The sequence below is a fragment of the Molossus molossus genome, unplaced genomic scaffold (genome assembly GCF_014108415.1).
Source record: "Molossus molossus isolate mMolMol1 unplaced genomic scaffold, mMolMol1.p scaffold_m16_p_9, whole genome shotgun sequence".
Classification (NCBI taxonomy): domain Eukaryota; kingdom Metazoa; phylum Chordata; class Mammalia; order Chiroptera; family Molossidae; genus Molossus; species Molossus molossus.
This window is the reverse complement of record NW_023425403.1, coordinates 33,159,239-33,180,360: the sequence shown is the minus strand read 5'-3', so window position 1 is coordinate 33,180,360 and position 21,122 is coordinate 33,159,239. Positions and strand designations below refer to the sequence as shown.

At 37.1% G+C, this 21,122-nt stretch overlaps 1 protein-coding gene across 1 annotated transcript in view; it reads right to left on the bottom strand.

Moving 5' to 3' along the window:
- NDFIP2 (Nedd4 family interacting protein 2) overlaps positions 1 to 21,122 on the bottom strand; it is a 59,576-nt gene that overhangs the window by 28,305 nt on the left and 10,149 nt on the right. The window contains exon 2 of the mRNA XM_036249835.1: positions 3,454 to 3,619. Within this exon, the coding sequence (XP_036105728.1) occupies positions 3,454 to 3,619 (166 nt within the window). The remainder of the gene's footprint in view (positions 1 to 3,453; positions 3,620 to 21,122) is intronic.

Here is a 21,122-nt window from a genome sequence, read left to right as displayed (position 1 = left end):
ACCATTACTGATGTTACTCAGATGTATGAACCAGCCATAAAGTGACCTATCACAGAACATAATCTCCACAGAAAACTGGCACTCCCCATGTTTAAAATATAACAACAATGACTAAGAAGACGAAGAAACCTAGTAGCAGTAGTTTTCACTAAACAGAGACCCAAAATTCTAGAATTACTCAGTTCTTGTGCTCAATTATAGTTATGAAAGGTCTTTTAGCACAGGTTCAAAAAATAATACCAATAATCACAGAGAAGAGTCTAAGAATAACTCAACAGCTAGGTACTAGGCTCAAATTGTTGTACAGTTGGAATTTTTTATGTTTTTATTGATTTTAGAGAGAAAAGTAGAGAGAAACACTGATGTGAGAAATATCTATAGGTTGCTTCCCATGTGTACCCTGACAGAGGACCTAACCCACAACCTGGGCATGTGCCCCGACTGGGAACTGAACCAGTGACTCTTTGGTGCACAGGACAACGCTCAACCAACTGAGCCACACCAGCCAGGGCCTACAGTTGTAATTTATTTGACCTTTAAAAATGTCATGCTACATTATCAAAGCTATTCCAGACCATAGAAAAAAATAAGAAGCTTCTCAATTCATTTTATGTTGCTTCTGTAATAGTAAAACCAAAACCATATAGATAGTACATAAAAGTTATAGATCCCACTAATAAAGCTGTAAAAACATTAAATAAACATTATATCCAGAAGAGACTAGAATATGAAGACAAACAGAATTTATTCCAGGAATATAGGGATGGATTAGCTTTAAGAAAAAAAAATCTATTAATTAACATCAAATTGGAGGAAAAACCCAAAATTTTATGATAAAGTACCAAAAAGATTACCCCAAAGTTTCTGACCTGCTGAAGCCATTTACTGAAATGGGGAAAACCAGCTCTGGTCGGTTTGGCTTAGCAGTTAAGAGAGTCGGCCTGCGGACCAGAGTCCTGGGTTCGGTTCCCACTAAGGGCATATACCTCAGTTGCAGTCTGTCCCCAGCCCTGGTTGGGGTTGTGTGAGTGGCAACCAGTGAATGTATCTCTCTCACATTGATGTTTCTCTCTCTCTCTCTTCCCCCTCTCTCCCTCCAGCTCTATCTGAAGATAAATGCAAAAATGTCCCCTGGTGAGGATAAAAAAAAAAAAAGAAATAGGGAAGACTGTCAAAAAAAAAGGTTTGGTGGTAGAGGAAAAGACACTAGGCAGTTTTGGTGGTTTTAAACTTTGGCCTGTTGTTTGAAACTCTTCCCATAAAGCTCTGGCTGGGTAGTTCAGCTGTTTAGGGCATCATCCCAATGCACCAAGGTTGTGGGTTCAAGTCCCTGTCAGGGCACATACAAGAATCAACTACTGAATACATAAATAAATGGAACAATTAATCAATGTTTCTCTCTCAAATTAACAGAAAAGATTTTTAATTTAAAAAAAGAAAGAAACTCTTCCCATCAAGAGGTGGAGACTAACTTCTTAATAGTCTTGAATAAAGACTAAATTTAGTGACTCACTTCTAACAAGCCAAATGTGGCAGATGTGACACTGTGTAACTTTTGAGGCACTGTCATAAAAGGTGATTTACCTCCCATCTAACTTTCTCTCAGAATACTGTTCTAAGAACCCCAGCCTCCATCAGAGAGGAAACACAGGCCACAAGAGGCCACATATAGGTGGAGAGCAACAGCCTCACCTGAGGCCTTAGCCGAAGCCTGTCGAATAAGAAAGCCTGTAAGAGGCCTCCAAGAATAGTCACCGACAGATGAAAATCATGAGACGCTGAGAGAAGACTGCACACCTGAGCCCAGTCTACCGCCAAAACCATGAGAATTAATAAAAAATGACTGTTACTTTACTCCAGTAAATTTGAGGCAGTTTGGTACACCACATAGCAATGGTAGTCACAACAAAGAGATTGCAATTTCACTTTTAGTATCTTCTATCATTCAGAAATAGATATCTTCAGGATTTTCTTCCTTCAAGATTACCATCAAACAGATTAAAAAAATAAAAAACTAGGGTAGCAAATTCACTGTAGTATATACTCTGGAAACTTGTAAAATAATGAAGAAAAGTTAGCCCATAATAAATTTTAGAAAACACCAATCTGGTAAAAAAATTTTAAAGCCAAAGAAATAAAACGGATATAAATCAACATAAAAACTGTGTATCAAACTGGGTGCTGAACAAGCATGTTGATCAAAAAACATTATATACAAATAGAAGAAGTAAGCCTTTACTAATTTAACTAGTGAGAACATGTTCATAGAGATGATTTTAACTAACTGCATAAAGAAGTAAATAAATTTGGTGTAAAAAATACCGGATCTTTTTACACATCCCATATGGTCTAGATAAAATTTGAACAAGAAAAAATAATAACCAGAGAAAGCTGGCATGAGTTTGAGAAAAGTAGATGACACTAATTACAGAATATGAGGTAAGAAAAATTAAATACTCTAATGAAGGAGTTTTTACATTAAAATGTTTTCCAATAACTGATTTTTAAACTATTTCAAAAAGAATATGTAAAATACTTAGAGGTTATTTATAACAGTATATAAAATCACATTTAAAACACTATAATGATTAAATTAGTGTCTAGGAAAATGCAAATTGTGCCCAGAGAAACAGATGAGGGTAGTTCTTCAGAATGACCTGAAAGGAAAAGATGCACAGTAGCAAGCAGGAGTCACTACTTTGTGCCCAAGAAGTATACACATACCATGTGTATGGGATGAAATTACATACACTCTATGCCTCTTTCAATACATTCCATATTCTCACTCATACTCATTAATAACACCTTGTTTTATGACTGTAAGCAGATACATAAACACACACACATATTATGTATATATGTGTATATGTGTATATTAATATATGCGTGTGTATGTTTGTTCATTTCTTCCAAAAGTTACATGCTAATCCATTGGCAATAAATTTTAGTAAGCATAAAAGTTTATATAGCTACACTTATAAGTTAAAAATTTTAAGGAACAATATGAGACAAGTAATGTATGAAGTAAATATTTTACAAATTATCCTTAGGAAAACATTTTTTTTTTTTAATCATAAAACCAAAGAATTTTATTAATAGACATAATCACACAAAACCATACTGATAAAAAACAAACGAACAAAAAACCTGAGCTATTAAAACCATTCTTGTTAGCCCGGCTGGTGTGGGTCAGTGATTGAGCATCGACTCACGCACCAAGAGGTCGCTGATTCAATTCCCGGTCAGGACACATGCCCAGGTTGTGGGCCCAATCCCCAGTGGGGGGCATGCAGGAGGCAGCCAATCAATGTTCTCTCTCTCTCTCTCTCTCAGCGATGTTTCTATTTCTCTCCCTCTCCCTTCCTCTCTCTCTCAAATCAATAAGGAAAAAAAATTTTTTAAACAAAACATTCTTTTTATTTATTGTGTATTTCATTATAAAAACAACAATACCTGAAGTTGTAGGTACTTCCACAGTAATACTACTATAAGGTGGAGGAGAAGAGTCAGTTTCAAGTACTGATGCTGAAGGAGCAATCAGCATGGTCTGTGGTATTGGGTGTGAAGTTGATGGTTGCTCCACAGCAGATGATTCTGTATTATCCTCTTCATTGTGAAGCTAAGATAACAAAGAAAAAAAGAAATATTAAAGTAATTCTATTTTTTAAATGTATGATAATTTTTAAATTAGCCCTGGCCAGTTTGGTTCAGCAGTTGGAGCGCTGGCCTGTGGACCAAAGAGTCACAGGTTCAGTTCCAGTCAAGGGCACCTACCTCGGTTGCTTTTGGTCCCCAGCCCTGGTCAGGGTCATGTGAGAGGCAACCAATTGATGTGTTTCGCATGGATGTTTCTCTCTCTCTTTTTCTCTCTTCCCTCCCTCCCTCCACTCTACCTAAAGATAAACAGAAAAATATCCTCGGGTGAGGATTTTAAAAAAATATCATGACAAAGGGTCACTTTTTAACTATAAAAAAAGTAAAATAGCATTGCCCTGGCCAGTTTGGCTAGGCAGTTAGAGCATCAGCCCACAAACCAAAGAGTTGCAGGTTGGATTCCCATCACATGCACATACCTCAGTTGCGGTTCAGTCCTGACCCCAGTCGGGGTCATGCTGGCGGCAACCTATCAATATGCTCGCTCACACTGGTGTTTCTCTCTCTCTCTCACTATCCCCCTCCCATTCTGTCTGAAAATAAATGGAAAAAATACCCTCAGGTAAGTATTTAAAAAAGAAAAGAAAAAAAAGAGTAAAATAGCATTTAAAAAAATGAATAAAAATGTGAAGTGACCTAATCAGTCACTAAGAACTTTAGAATATTTATAGTTCACAATAAAGATGATGTTAAAATTGTTAAGAATTTATAAAGAAAAAAAATTCATGATTAGAAACAAAGTCAGAGTAATTCAATCCCACAGTCAACACTGTCTACCATGTATCAATTACTGGGTATTACAAAGAAAAGTAAAACTCCTAATGGTATAACCACAATACTAAGTAGGCACTAAATGACCACCCTCCTGACTGGCAGCACTCCCCCAGTGTCACAAAGCATCTCCCATATTTTCATTTACAAGGTACCCAGGAGAATTCCTAATTTAGTCATTTATAATCATACTTCTAAGAGAAAAAAATGTTACATGAGCAAGTAAAGGCAAATAAAAGTACAGATATATACTAAGCAATATCAATTAAAACAAGTAACAGGGAAAGTGTCACTTTCGCAATCTACTATTAATGTTGCAAATGTAGATGAACTAAAGGAAAAAATACTACATTACAAAACAGCTCTTCTCTAGTTCCTCACAAGAAACATTCTTTACACATCAAATACATAAATGTGATCCCCAGAATGACCTACTCATTTTTAAAACCTGTCAAAATTCAAATAGCTACAATAAAAACAGTAACTATAGATACCTTTACATATGACCACAGAAGTAAAGCTTTCAAACTTATAAAAGACGCCAATGTATTTAAATTACCCTACCTAACACTTTTAGTTTGATTTTTACAAAATTATAATTTACAGTGTATATCTGATATGTCAACAGTGAAATCCAGTAACTCAGGCAACAATCTCTACCCACTATAGCATAGAACTTTCACAGTTACATTTTTTTTCATTTAATCAAAAGTGTGTTTTTTTTTTTATTCAATATTATTTTGTATTAGTTTCAGGGGTATAGCACTGTAATATACTTTACAAAGTGTTCCCTATGTATGATACATATGATACATAGTATTTACCCACCCTTGTATCAAACATAGTATTTACAATATTATTGATTATATTCCCTATGCTGTACTTTACATCCCTGTGACTATTCCATAACTATATGTACTTTTCTTCCCTTCAACTTTCTCACCCAGTTCCCCAGTACTCCTTCTTCTGGCAGCCATCAGTCTGTTTTCTGTATCTATAAGTCTGTTTCTGTTTTGTTTGTTTATATTGTTCTTTAGGTTCTACATACAAGTGAAATCATATGGTTATTTCTTTTTCTGACTTCCAGACTTATTTCACTTAGAATAATACCCTTTAGGTCCATCTATGCTGTTGCAAATGGTAAGACTTCATTCTTTTTTATGGCTGAATTATATTCCATTGTGTGTGTGTGTGTGTGTGTGTGGCGCATACACACACACCCCACCACTTTTTTATCCACTCATCTACTGATTGCTTCCATATCTTGGCTATTATAAATAACACTGCATGACCATAGGAATGCACATATTCTTTTGAATTAGTGTTTTGGGTTTCTTCGACTATATACCCAGAAATGGAATTGCTGTTCCATATTTACTTTATTTTTATTTATTCTTGTTTAGTCCTCATTCGAGAGTATTGTTCCATTTATTTCCAGACAGAGTGGGAGTGGGGGAGAGAGAGAGAGGGAGAAAGAGAGAGAGAGAGAGAGAGAGAGAGAGAGAGAGAGAGAGAGAGAAACATCAATGTGAGAGACACACATTGCCTGCCTCCTGCAAAACTCCACCCAGGGCTGGACTGAACCACAATGAAGGTATGTGCCTATGACCAGAATCAAATCTGCAACTCTGGTCCGTGGGCCAACACTCTAACTGCTGAGCCAAACTGGCCAGGTCCCATAATCACTTATTTTTCTATTTTTAAACTTATCTTTATTGTTGAATGTATTACAAATGTCCCTCCTTTTTGCCCCCATTGACCTCCTCCTCCCCACTCTCGACCCCCTCCTGCCTTCCCCACACTATTGTCTGTGTCCACTAATTATGCATGTATGTTCTCTGATTTATCTCTTCATGCCCTCCTTCCCCCCTTCCTTTGGAGGTTCATCCATCCAACAACTGATTTGTACTTCTTAATACCTTCACCTTTTTCACCCATCCCCCAACCCCCTCACATCTGGCAACCAACAAAAAGTCCTTTGTATCTATAAGTCCGTTTCTGTTCTGCTTGCTCATTTTGCTTGTAGATTCAATTTTTGATAGATATGTATTTACTGCCATTTTCTTGTTCATATTTTTGTTCTTCTTCTTCTTCAAAAAGAGCCATCAATATTTCATATAATACTGGTTTGGTGGTGATGAACTCCTTTAGCTTTTTCTTGTCTGGGAAATTCTTGATATGTCCATCGATTCTAAATGATAGCTTTGCAGGATAGAGTATTCTTGGTTGAAAGTTGTTGCTTTTCACCACTTTGAATATCTCTTGCCACTCCCTTCTGGCCTGCAAAACTTCTTCTGAGAAATCAGCTGACAGTCTTATGGGACATCCTTTGTAGGTAACTAACGGCTTTTTTCCTGCTGCTTTTAAGATTCTCTCTTTGTCTTTAACCTTTTGCATTTTGATTATGATGTATCTTTGTGTGAGCCTCTTTGGGTTCATTCTGTTTGGGACTCTGTGCTTCCTGGACTTGTATGTCTGTTGCCTTCACCAAGTTAGGGAAGTTTCCTGTCATTACTTTTGCAAATAGGTTTTCAATTTCTTGCTCTCTCTCTCCTCCTGACACTCCCATGATGCAAATGTTATGTTTGAAGTTGTCCCAGAGGCTCCTTCCACTATCCTCATTTTTTGGAATTCTTTGTTCTGATTGGGTGTTTTTTGCTTCCTTATATTCCAAATCAATGGCTGCTTCTTAGCTTCACCTACTCTACCACTGAATCTCTGTAAATTTTTCTTTATTTCAGTTAGTGCATCCTTTATTTCTGACTGGCCCCTTTTTATGTTCTTGAGGTTCTCACTAAGTTCCTTGATGGTCTCACAAAGTTCCTTGAAATTCTCACTAAGTTCATTGAGAGTCCATATATCCAGTGTTTTGAACTCTGCATCTGTCAGATTGCTTATTTCTGATTTGTTTTCTTTTCCTGGAGTTTTGTTCTGTTCTTTCATTTGGGACACCTTTCCTTGTCTCCTCATTTTGGCTGTCTCCATGTGTTTGTTTCTATGTATTAGGTAGAGTTGCTATGTCCCCTAGGCTTACTAGGGTGGCCTACTGTAGTAGGTGTCCTGTAGGGTCCAGAGGCACAGCCTCCCTTGTCACCCCAGCTGGGCCCTTGAGGTGTAGCCCTCATGTGGACTGTCTACCCTTCTGTTGTAACTGAGTCTTGATTGCTTTTGTCATGTCAATGTGAGGGATTTACTCAGGCTGGTCAGCTGCAAGGACTGGCTGTACTCACTGACCACTGACCTCTGACTACCTTGGAGAATTATCTGTGCAGGGCCCACCACACAGAACAAGATTTTCTTCAACAGGGCTCTGGTACCCACTGAATCCAGTCCTAGAGTGTGTCATTTGTGGAGGTGGTTGGGTGGTGGTGCTTTGACATGGTCTCAAGCTGTCCACTAGGTGTGCTGGCTCTGGGGCAAGGTCAGCCTCTGCCTGTTTTTTACCTGGGACCACCAGGCACAAGCTACAAAGCGATCTACAGATGGCTGCTTCTTGTGCTGGTCTTGGAGGTGTCCATTCTAAGCCAAGCTATGAACCAAGGCTGGCTCCTTCTAGTGCCAGGCCTGGGGCCAGTTAGCTAGAGGCATGGGGCTTGCTGAGGCCAGGTGCTGATTGTTGGAAAAAAATTAGGAAAATCTGAAGCAGGATCCAAGTCAGGCCAATCCTATGATAAAGCCACTACAAACAGCTTAGATGGGCCTGAAAGTTGTGTGGGGCAGGGCCTTAGAGAATCACCAGCACAGAGCAAACAGTGTGAGCTAGGTTGCTGGAGTCCCAGATATGGCTGCCGCCTGTGGGACCTGTAGGGGAAGGGGCTCACCAAAGGAACAATGGCCTCCACCTGCACATCTGTCCAGGAGAAAGCTGCCTCTCCAGCTCTCACCCCAATGCCAACTCAGTTCTTCCCAGGGATGTCTCTGGTGCCTTTCAAGCTGCCTCCCCAGCGCTGGAGCCTGGAGGGAGCTGGAGCCTGGAGGGAGCGGGCCCTTTAAGTGGAACTGCCTGAAACTCCAGCAGCCTTAGTCTCCCTCAGCCTCAGTTCCCACTGGTTTTTATAGCCAGAAGTTATGGGGACTTCTCTTCCTGGTACTGGAACCCTGAGCTGGGAGGCCTGATGTAGAACTGGGACCACTCACTCCTCAGAGAGGATCTTCACAGAGGAGGTAGCCCTCTTGATTTTTATCCTCCACATGTGTGTGTGGGACCAGCCCATCTATGCATCCTCCCCTCTTACCAGTCTCGAAGTGGCTGCTTCTTTCATTTCATAATGTAGGACTTCCATTCCGCTTGATTTCAAGCGGTTCTGTATGATGGTTGTTATGTAGTTCAGTTGTAATTTTGATGTGATTGTAGGAGGAGGTGATATCGTGTTTATCTACGCTACTATCTTGACTGAAAGTCGGCCCATATTTCCTTTAAATGCAACATTTTAATTTTGCTATTTTAATGCCTCTATAAATTAATCTACTTTGACTGTCTTTTGACTAAATCCATTCAAGGGTTTAAATCAAATTACATGTTTATCAAATTAGACAATGCCATTTGTGAAAAAATTTCCTTCACCATACTGCCTAATGGTTCTATTTCATTGTTTTAAAAGATTACCTAAATAGCAAAAAAAGGGGGAGGAGGCGGGGGAGGGAATGGGGAGGGACCTACATATATACAGTAGTGAACCAGGCCCTGTTTCTTCTCCACCCATCGCCTCAAAATGTTATCCTTCTAGCCTGTCCTCTTTATAAGCCTCCTCAAAAAAATGTAGGCAAAAGCACAAAAAACTAAAATGTCTTTAATACAGTGGCCAGCATAACAAAAAATTGCAAACCATACTACAATTTTTTTCCCATTGATTTTTTATTTTTTTATTAATTTATTTTTGTTACACGATGTTTCTTCTCCTTTTTTCCCCATTGATAGATACCCTCCTCCCAATCCACCCTCCTCGCCCGGTCCCTAGCATTGTTGTCTATGTCCATGGTTACCCATACATACTTGTAAGTTCTGTGGTTTCTCTCTCCCCCCACCCCTCTTCTGAGGTTTGTCAGTCTGTACTCTACTTCTATGTCTCTGGGTCTATTTTGTTCATCAGTTTGGTTCATTATATTCCACAAATAAGTGAGATCATGTGATATTTGTCTTTCTCTGATTGGCTTGTTTCACTTAGGATAATACTCTCCAGGTCCCTCCATGTTGCCTCAAAGGATAAGAGATCTTTCTTAAAGCTGCGTAGTATTCCATTGCGTATATGTACCACCGTTTTTTTATCCACTCATCTATTGATGGACACTTGGGCTGTTTCCAGATCACAGTGATTGTAAATAGTGTTGCTATGAACATGGGGGTGTATATATTCTTTCTGACTGGTGTTTCAGGCTTCTTAGGTTATATTCCTAGAAGAAGGATCACTGGGTTGAATGGCAGTTCAATTTTTAATTTTTTGAGGAAAATTGTCTTCCATATTGTTTTCCATAGTGGCTGCATCAGTCTGCATTCCCACCAGCAGTGTACTAGAGTCCCCTTTTCTCTACACCCTCACCAACACTTGTTGTTTGATAATTTGTTGATGACGGCCATTCTGACAGGTGTGAGGTGATACCTCATTGTTGTTTTAATTTGCATCTCTCTGATGATTAGTGATGTTGAGCATTTCTTCATATGTCTCTTAGCCATTTATATGTTCTGGTTTTTGTTTTTTTTTTTGCTTGTTTTTTGTTTTTTACCAAATCACAATTTTTTGGCCTAAAGCAAAAAAGAATGAATGACAAGAGGGCTGTGATCAACACATCTGTAGCTACTCTTCATAGATAGATATGTATATAATGAGTGTTTTTAATGATAAGAAGACTATAAGTACTGTGATTAACTCTAGCTTGAAGTCCAGCCTTCCCATTTATAAACTATTGTTTCTTTTACTTTAATTGGTATATCTCCTATACTATTGTCTTTCATTCTATCTTAAGGTAGTAACATATTAATGTAATAACTGAAAGCGTTGCTTTTGAGAAGGTAGAGACCTCACTGAATGTTGTCTAACCATACCAAGATGAGAATGTCTGTATTGTTCAGCGAGAAGTGCTCTAACCAGAGCCTAGTGCATTAGTCAGTAAGTAATATGGCCACCCCCCTTTTTCCCCATTCCTTTCTCTTCTGTTTCAATGTTGGCATAAGTTGGAACCACAGGGAGAGAACTGTAACGTTTTTAAAAGAAAAAATAAATCATTTTTAAAGTTGTAAAAAAAGCTGGTGTGGCTCGATTCTTGGTCATGGCACATGCCCAGGTTGTGCGCCCGATTCCCAGTGGGGGACATGCAGGATGCGGCCAACTGATGTTCTCTCTCACATCGATGTTACTATCTCTCTTTTCCTCTCTCTCTAAAATCAATAAAGAAAAAAAATTTTTTTTTTAACTTGTAAAAAAAGTATCTGAAAAGCTAATATATTTTGTATACTACCATATTCTAACTATACTTAGTACCAAAGAACAAAATTGGGGAAAAAAGTTAGTAGTTGCAAGGAGATCGATATAAACTCAACAAAATAACTTTTTTCCTTTATTGGCTTTAGAGAGAGGAAGGGAGAGGGAGAAAGAGATAAAGACATCAACAAGAGAGAACATCGACTGGCTGCCTCCTGCATGTCCCCCACTGGGGATTTGGCCCACAACCTGGGCATGGGTGGATGCTCAACCACTAAACCACACCAGCCGGGCAAGACCTTTTAATTTTTTAATTAAAACTCTGTAATTATTAGAGCACTTGTTTTCCTGCACACACAAATACCATTACAGAATTTTCTTAATTTTAGGGGTTCTTTCCCAAATACTTTTTCCACTAAACTTTTGCTGCCTCTGGACACTTCTCCGCTAATGTGAGCTAGCTTACAACAAAGCAAAAATATGAACAATTAGGAAAGACTATATAAGCGACAAATGAATACTAATAAAAAAAACTGCAAGCTGGCAAATCATGCCTAATTTTCAGATTCCTTTTTTTGAAAGTACAGAATTTTGGTTGTGGTGTTGTATCTAATAATATAAAACAGGTATATTTCTGCCAGTAAAAACCTTTCTTGTTAGTATGAGAGAATATCATATTTCATGGTTTCCACAGAGAGCACCATCAGCTCCAGATGCCCCATTACCTAAACAATTAAAAAAAAAAAAAAACTGTTTAAAACCAACTGTCATAAGATATTTTATCAAGACACAACTAAGTTCTCTTTTAAACAAATAAGGGTTTTTGTTTCACTTTTAAATTGTTCTTATCTGCTCAAGATGTCAACTGAAAGAAAGGTGTAAGAGAGTATATACAGTATGATTGAATTTTTTAAATAATGAGATATTGTTTGTGGGCAATCAAAATTTCTGGAAGGATACACAACAAACAGCAAAGAGCTGCAGGTGGGGGAAGATACTCCATGATTCTCTATTTGAATTTTTCACCCTAAATATAATTTGAAGTTTTAAATTTTTAATAAAACCAAAATCAAATAAAATGAAATTTCTAATTTCTGGGTTGGCATGTCTCAGAAGCAACAATGTTATGGTAGACACTGTATTTTATGATGAAAAGCTTTCTCTAACATAAAATATCATGTAATATCATTACATTTGCTCCCATAGGATAATGTATATGCAATTTGTTGAAAATGATGCAATCTGGGATTGTAAATACAAAAAAATATATTCAAAGAATTCAATTAAGGAAATGTATGCTTTTTAAGGAAAATTAAGAGAAGGATAATTAATGGGGCAATAAAGTGATTAAATAAGACCATATTTATATTATCAGACTAGACTATTTTTCTGAACTTCAGACCTGTATATCCATTCATTAATTCGTTTCTTAAACAAAATTAAACATAATCACAAACAAAAAAAGGGTGCTGGGCTGTGTATATTCAATTATTTGTTTCCCAAACTGCACTGCCTAGCTAAATTCTACACATTAGTTCAGGTATTAGCTTAAAATTAAGCTCTCAGGAAAGTCTTTCTTATCTCCCAAAAGTAGATTAGGATTATCTGTTCTTCAGAACACGTATCACAATAGTAACTGTAATCGTTCATTTCTTTTCCCAGCTAAAGTAAGAGCTCTACAAAAGTGGAAGTTATGTATGTCTTGTTAAACACTGAAAATAAAAGTAAGCTCCAAAGTATTTGGATTTGGCCTTGGTTAAAATTAAAAGAAAATACAACATAGGTCACCAATCACAATAGTACAAAACAGAAAGACTTGAGAGAATAATCTTGTTAACCCAAGTATTTTGACATTTCTAACAGCCAGTTATTACCTTAGTAAGGGAGAGGAGAAAGAGCATACCCACATCCTAAAGACCTCCAAGGAACAAATGAACCAAACAGATGGAGTAAATATCTTATATAAATTTCTATTTTCAAAAGAATTCAACTTCTGGTTAAATACTTTTATATGCTAAAACTGCAATGTAAATATGCTAGCTCCTAAAGAAAGATCTGCCCTACAATTATGCCTCTTTATCAACAAACAGATCAGTATGATTTTAACAAAGATTGCTGATCTCAAGAGTCCTCAAAAGAAAAAAAAGAAAGAAAAAACAGAGAAAAGAACAAAAGACAGGAGAGAAAAATATTTAAGTGTGCTGTGTTGGCACCTTGTCAGACTTTCATCTAAGGTTGTCTCTAAGGCACTGCTCCCTGCTGGCCTCCACTTGTCTTCTCAAGGTTACTTCTCATAACATATAAATCTAACATTTAGCATGAGACCATAATGTGTGCCATAAGTGTCTATATATTTCATTACAGAAAATTGTTCGGCCTCACCTTTTATGGTTTTATATACCAAAATATGTGTTATATATAATGCATTTTAAGTTTACTTTTAAAAGATTGCATTTTTCAAAGTCTGGCCACTAACTTGGGTTTTTATCTCTCTACAATGCAAGCAACTTGTTCAGATATATTTATTAGTGACTATGCTGTGGGCTTAAGCAATTAGCTATCTATGGTAGACTGATTATTCCCCTAAAATCCTTCCACCCCTTTCATTATAGATTCACAATACAGGGGTTCAGAAGAAGCCACCTCAAGATGTGCCTCAGTGCTACACAAATTATTTTGAGCTAAAAGCAACCAACACCCTGCAAACTGAAAAGAAACTTCTGAGTGCTCTTTATCTAGAACAGTGGTTATCAACCTATGGGTCGCCACCCCTTTGGGGGTCAAACTACCCTTTCACAGGAGTCGCCTAAGACATAGCAGTAGCAAAATTACAGTTATAAAGTAGCAACAAAAATAATTTTATGGTTGGGGGTCACCACAACATGAGGAACTGTATAAAAAGTCATGGCATTAGGAAGGCTGAGAACCCTTGCATTCTAGAAGAATTAAAAGTAGGGACATGGCCTACAATAAGAATTATCCCCAGAAATGACTTTTTACCTGTTGAGATGGCAGGGCAAACTAGTAATTACTGAACATGTGCTGTCCTTGCAATTACCTTCTGAAGTACAATACCTCCATCCCTAGCTCAAAATACCTTATATACTTCAATTTCTCTTTCTGTCTCTAAACATCTCATATATGTGGGGGTCTCTGACTCACTCATGTATGTGGGATTCCCATACATATATATGGAATCAAATTTGGTTATTTTCTCTTGTTAATCTATCTCATGTTCATTTGATTATTAGACCAGGCAAAGAACCTTGAAGGTAGAGGAAAGATTTTCCCTCCCCTGCAACAGTAATTTGGGTGGGATGGAAGCCACTCTACTCTAGGACTAGGCTTTGACTGTATCAGTCAGGATAATGCTCTTCTTTGGCACAGCAACTGGTCCCAACCAACATGGCCCTCCTCCTGGACAGGGTGCCCGAGTCAAAGGTGGGCAATAAAACAAGCTAAGATGATCCACTTACAGGGTATCCAAAACTGCTGTGGAATTGATGAAAAGAAACAGTAAAGTTGGGAGAGAAATTAGACCCTCTCCTCCTTCCTGTACACAACTGAGCAAACATCACAGCACTTTTTAGTATTTGTTTAAATTAATATAGATGAATAATTCCAAGACAAACATGCCTTTCATCAAATTACGTTTTATTACAAATAATATAGAGCCATTGCAGTGTTTAAAATGTCCTTAAGTGGCTTAAGGATCGTAACTTAGAAATCCCACTGGAGAAAGTGCTTTTATGTATTTTTCAAAAGCAGAAATTTTAATTTCTAAAACTACTCAAAATCCTGAGTTTTTAAAATAGTCCAATATACTGATTTTTACAAGCTAACATACTGGTATCCTACCTAACATAGGCATTGATAAATTTAATGAAAATGACAAGTTGTAATGAAAGGTTTTATTCCTTTCTGTTTCCTAATCAAATTAAATAAGAATGCTTTCAGAAAGTTTCTGATCTGCACGCACCAAAATTAGCCAGCAAAGGTGGTAGCTGATAAAGTTTTAAAAGCTAAATTGGCTAGAGAGTATATTTCATAATAAAGAACTGAGATCTCAGACATGAAAGTATAGAAAAAATATCAAAATAGGTATCTTCAGACTTGAAATTAGCCCCCTTCCACCAATCAGAATCTGAACATTCAAGAGGTTTTTTTTTGTTGTTCAGATAGAGTGGGGAGGGAGAGAGAGAGAGAGAAACATAGACGCAAAAGGGACACATCGAGTGACTGCCACCCACACAACCCAAGCAGGGCCGGGAACAAACCGCAACGGAGGTACGTGCCCTTTGCGGGAACCGAACCCGGGTCTCTCTGGACCGCAGGCCGACGCTCTACAGCTGAGCCAAACAGGCCAGGGCTCAAGAGGTTTTTAAAAAGCAAAACTATTCAGGCACAGGAATGGAAAACATGAGCTAGTAAATTCTGATTGCAACCATTTCCTTCTAGGAAACTATAAGTTGCAAGTCTGTGCTGTGCTTCATGAGGCCCTGGAGGCTTAGGGACCCTAGTAACCTCTGATTAGATTTGGGAATGTTTCTACCTTCCCAATCAGATCATAAGCTTCTGAAATTAGAAAGTGTGCTTTATTCATCCTGGTATCCCCCTGAAACAAGTAGCAGAGTTTAGGGCATAGAGTAAATTTCACATTAAATGCACAGTTCCCTAAGACTTCCAGACTTTCTTTTACCAAAAGGCAGGAGTGAGCTTAATCAAGTAATGGATGCATTGAACATTTCAGGATCATTTATTTCTGATTCCCACGGAGCTTTACATACAGTAGAAACTTGAAATAATCATTCAACTTTTGTGGGCAGTCACCAAAACTCAGTGGGCAAACATATGTCCCAAAAGCTTAATTAAACCACAGATCACTGAATTACATACACATCCTAAACAAGAATTCCAACCCCACATCACCCCAGTTTTTAGAATAACTGCTCTAGAGACAGTCATTCTTACCACATTTTATGCCAACAGTAGACACAAAAATGACAAGGATCTATGCTCTCCCACACAAAATCAGAGTTGGCAAGGCTAGAGTCACTGGATTAAAGACTATTTACACAATGATGAAAGAAGTATCAGTGAATTAGAGCACAGAACAGTCATAAATGTTCATATGTAGAATTTTATTTATCAAAAAAAAATCCAGCTTACTCTTAAAGAATATAGAACAAAACTAAAAACAGGCACAGAAAGAGTGGTCTTGGATACAAGTTAATATAAATAAAAACTTCAGGAAAAACAAATTTTACTGGACAAAAGAAACAGCACACCAGAAGGAATATAAATTATTAATGAAAAAATATTTCTAATAATTACAGAAGCAAAAACTGTGTGTTGAAAAAATTAGACTAGAAATACAACTATTATATGCTCAATTAATATTTGACAAAGGTGGCAAGAGCACACAGTGGAGTAAAGACAGCCTCTTTAATAAATGGTGTTGGGAAAATTGGACAGATACATGCAAAAAAATGAAACTAGACCATCAACTTACACCATACACAAGAATTAACTCAAAATGGATAAAAGACTTAAATGTGACACATGAATACATAAAAATCCTAGAAGAAACTATAGGCAACAAAATTTCAGACATCATACGCAGCAGAATTTTCACTGATACATACACCTAAGGCAACAGAAACAAAGGAAAAAATGAACACATGGGACTACATCAAACTCAAAAGCTTCTGCACAGCAAAAGGTAAAATCATCAAAATGGAAAGGCTACCCACTATATGGGGGAACATAATTGCCAATGATATATCAGATAAGGGGTTAATTTCCAATATATACAGAGTGCTCATACAACTCAACAAAAGGAACACAAAGAACCCAATTAAAAAATGGGCAGAGGAACTAAATAGACACCTCTCCAAACAGGACATACAAATGGCTAAGAGACATATGAAGAAATGTTCAACATCACTAATCAGAGAAATGCAAATTATAACAACAATGAGGTATCACCTCACACCTGTAAGAATGGCTGCCATCAACAAATCATCAAACAACAAGTGTTGGCGAGGGTGTGGAGAAAAGGGGACTCTAGTGCACTGCTGGTGGGACTGCAGACTGGTGCAGCCACTATGGAAAACAATATGGTGCTACCTCAAATAATTAAAAATTGAACTTCCATTTGACCCAGTGATCCCACTTCTAGGAATATACCCTAAGAAGCCTGAAACACCAATCAGAAAGAATATATGTACCCCCATGTTCATAGCAGCACTATTTACAATAGCTAAGATCTGGAAACAGCCCAAGTGTCCATCAGTAGACGAATGGATAAAAAAGGCTGTGGTACATATACACAATGGAGTACTATGCAGCTGTAAGAAAGAAAGATCTCTTATCCTTTGAGACTACATGGAGGGACCTGGAAAGTATTATTCTAAGCGAAACAAGCCAAACAGAGAAAGACAAGTATCCTATGATCTCACTTATTTGTGGAATACAATAAACATAACAGTCTGAGGAATGGGGTAGTCCCAGAGACGTGGAAGTGGGGTACAGACTGACAATCCCCAGAAGAGGAGGTGGTGGGGGAGAGATAAACCACAGAACTTACATGCATGTATGCATGAACAATGGACATGGACAACAAAGCTGGGGACAGGGCAGGGAGGTGGGGGGAGGGGGAATCAGTGGGGGGGAAAAGGAGAAACATCTGTAACAAAAATAAATTAATTAATAAAAATAAATAAATAAAAAACCTTTATCTAGAATTCAACAGTTTTTTACAGTATTTTCCTTGCTGTTAAATTTAAACATTATATTTTATGTTTTCATTTTTAAAAATAGCATAAACAACATTATCCCATTCTTATAACCTTATTATTATCTATCTATAAGCACAAACAGAATGCTGTTTAACAAATGTTAACATAAAGTATTTCTTGTTGATAAGATCTGGGTACCTAGATTGCTTCTTTCTCTGTACTTACACTGTCTGTATTTTTAAAAATATGTATAGCCCTGACCAGTCTGGCTCAGCGGTTAGAGCGTCAGCCTGTGGACCAAAGAGCTGCGGGTTCGATTCCAGCCAAGGACACATACCTTGGTTGCAGTTTGTCCCTGGCCCTGGTCAGGGTCGTGCAGGAGGCAACTAGTCGATATGTCTCTCTCACGTTGATGTTTCTCTCTCCTTCCCACTCTATCTGAATATAAATGGAAAAATATCCTCAGGTAAGGATTTAAAAAAAAAAAGTATATATATCAATTCTATAAAAATAAAAAAGGTCACTGCAAAAACACTCACCCCAAAAATCTTTAATACATTCAACATAGTTGAGTATATTCTAACTAGGTTTTTTGTTTTGTTTTTGTTTTTTTTTTAGCTTATAGAGAACTATTCCCTTCTGCTTTTCCTCTTACCTTTTACTGTTCATTCTGTTTCTTTTACAGGGGCCCTGATTTTCCTCTGCCAACTTTAGTCTTAGCTAAAACTGAATCCAGAGCTGTGGAGACTGCCTCTGACAAACAGACTGGATAGAAAGTAAATGCTGTGTGATTGGTTTCATTTAGTTTCATTTGCAAGGGCATAAGGCAAATAATACCATGTAATATCGTTAGTTAACAATTACAAGCATTCATTTGTCATTTAAAAAATTAGAATGGTGTACTGTCTTGTTTGATTTCATTCTTTTAGATGAAAGGTATTTGCTACATGAATAACTAGAAAAGAAGATAATTTGATACCACAAGATCTAAATTTATGATATAGATCTACCACCTCCTTACCTGCATAACCTTGATTGGGTCTTCCAGCCTCATTTTCTTTCTGTGATTCATTCATTTTCATTCAGTCAGTCAGTTATCAATCAGTCACTCAACCAACTTTACTACATGCCTACTATTATGTTCTAGGTACTATACTGGGTGCAGGAAATAGGTACAAATCCCAACCCAACAATCCCTAGAACTTCTAGTTTCTAACAACCAGGAGCTCTGAGGCAAGTGCTGCAACATGTTGTTCCACTTATAATGCACTCATTGGTTGATTTTTTTTTTTTTATCCTCACCTGAGGACATTTTTGCATTTATCTTCAGATAGAGTGAGAGGGAGAGAGAGAGGAAGAGAGAGAGAGAGAAACATCAATGTGAGAGAGACACATCAACTGGTTGCCACCCACATGACCCCAACCAGGGATGGGGACAAACCACAACCAAGGTACATGCCCTTAGCGGGAACCGAACCTGGGCCTCACTGGTCCACAGGCTGACACTCTAACCGCTGAGCCAAACCAGCCAAAGCCATTGGTTGATTCTTATATGTACCCTGATTCTTATAGAACTCACAACCTTGGCATATTGGGATGACACTCTAACCAACTAAGCTAACCAGCTAGAGTGGGAAAGCCACCAAATTTAAATTGATTGATAGAATGTATCCCTTCTAAGGAACAGAAAAGGGATTAAAAATTAAATAAGCAAACAAACAAAGAGCCACATGGACTTTTTAAACTTTAAAAGATCTAAAAAATAAACCCAAACTTATAATTTGAGGCTCAAAGGAAACAAAAAAAGATTAGAAAAGGGAAGGAATAATGTCCATAACTCTTCAAAGGGGTGAGTAAAGTAAATTTATAAATTCAACATCAGTGAGGCTAAAACGAAACCATGGTTGTCAGTAGAAAATGGAACACCTTAAAAGGCTGAGAGAGAAAAACTCAGCCAAAAATCCTATATCCAAAATACATATCTATATACCACAGGAATAAAGGCAAAATAAGAACATTTCAGATGAAAGTAAAATAATTGATTAACAGCTGATATACACTTTTAAAAATGTTAAAGGAAGTTCTTTAGGCTGAAAAATTTAATAAACAGCAATCTCAGGAATGAAGAGAGCATAGGGAGTGATAAATGTTTAAGTAAATAAAATAATTATTTTCCTATTAAGTTTTAAAAAATATGTGTAACTATTTAAAACAAAAATTGTAACACTGTTGGAGTTGTCAATGGATGTATATATAATACATATAACATCAAGGTTGGCAGTGGGTAGAGAGTACAGAGACCCACATGGTTACAACAAAGGTCTACATTTTACATGAAGTGATGTGACACTAATGTTTAATATACATATCTAACTTTTCACTGGTTATTGTCCCTTAGAGCAAGCAAAAAAATAATGTAACAAGGAATAACTAAAAAGGCAATGTAAATATTAAAAGGAGCACTGAAAAAAAACATTTGTTTGATTAAATGATCCAAAAGGGCACAGAAAAGGATAAAAAGAGGACAAACAACAAACAAAACAGAGAAATAATACAATGGCAGAAACCAACTGTATCAATAATTACATTAAATACAAACACCCCAATTAAAAGTAAGGGCTATCAGACAAAAAAACAAACCAAAAAAAAGTCCCAACTATATGCTACCAAGAAAGACATACATACTTAAAGGATTCAGACAGGTTGTAAGTAAACAGATATGCCATGCAAAAAAATAAGACTGGAACGGCTATAAATATTTGCTTATTTTTGTTTTGTTAATTCTCACCGGAGGATGTTTTTCCATTGATTTTTAGATAGAGTGAATGGGAGGGAGGGATAGAAAGAAACATGATGTGAGACAAGACACATCCATTGGTTGCCTCCTGTACCACCCTGACTGGGGCCAGGGATTAAACCTGCAACTCAGGCATGTACCCTTGACCAGGAATCAAACCCGAGACCCTTCAGTCTTTAGGCCGTCACTCTAACCACTTAGCCAAATTGGCCAAAGCTGGAATGGCTATACTGATACTAAATAAAATAGACCTGAACACAAAAAGTACTACCAGAAATAAAAAGGGGAATTTCATAATATGAGAGCCTCAAAATGTAGGAAGCAAGAAATTGAGATATTTAAAAGGAGCTAACTCTACAACCATAGCAGATTGTAACACCCCTTACTCAATAACTAATAGATTAACACAAAGACAAATATCACTAAAGACACAAAAGATCAGAACAATACCATGAACCAACTTGATCTGACATTTCTAGAATACTATATCCAACAATGGAAGAGTATACAAATTTTAAGTGCACAGAGCACATTACTAAGATAAATATACTGGACCATAAAACAAGTCTCAATGAAATTTTTAAATGAGATTATAGTGAATGTATTCTCTTACCACAAAAGAATTAAATTTGAAATTTTAAAAAGATTATCTAAAACAATCACAACTAAATAAAAATGTAATACATTTCTAAATAATGTAATACATTTCTAAATAATGTACAGTTCAAAGAAGAAAAATCACAA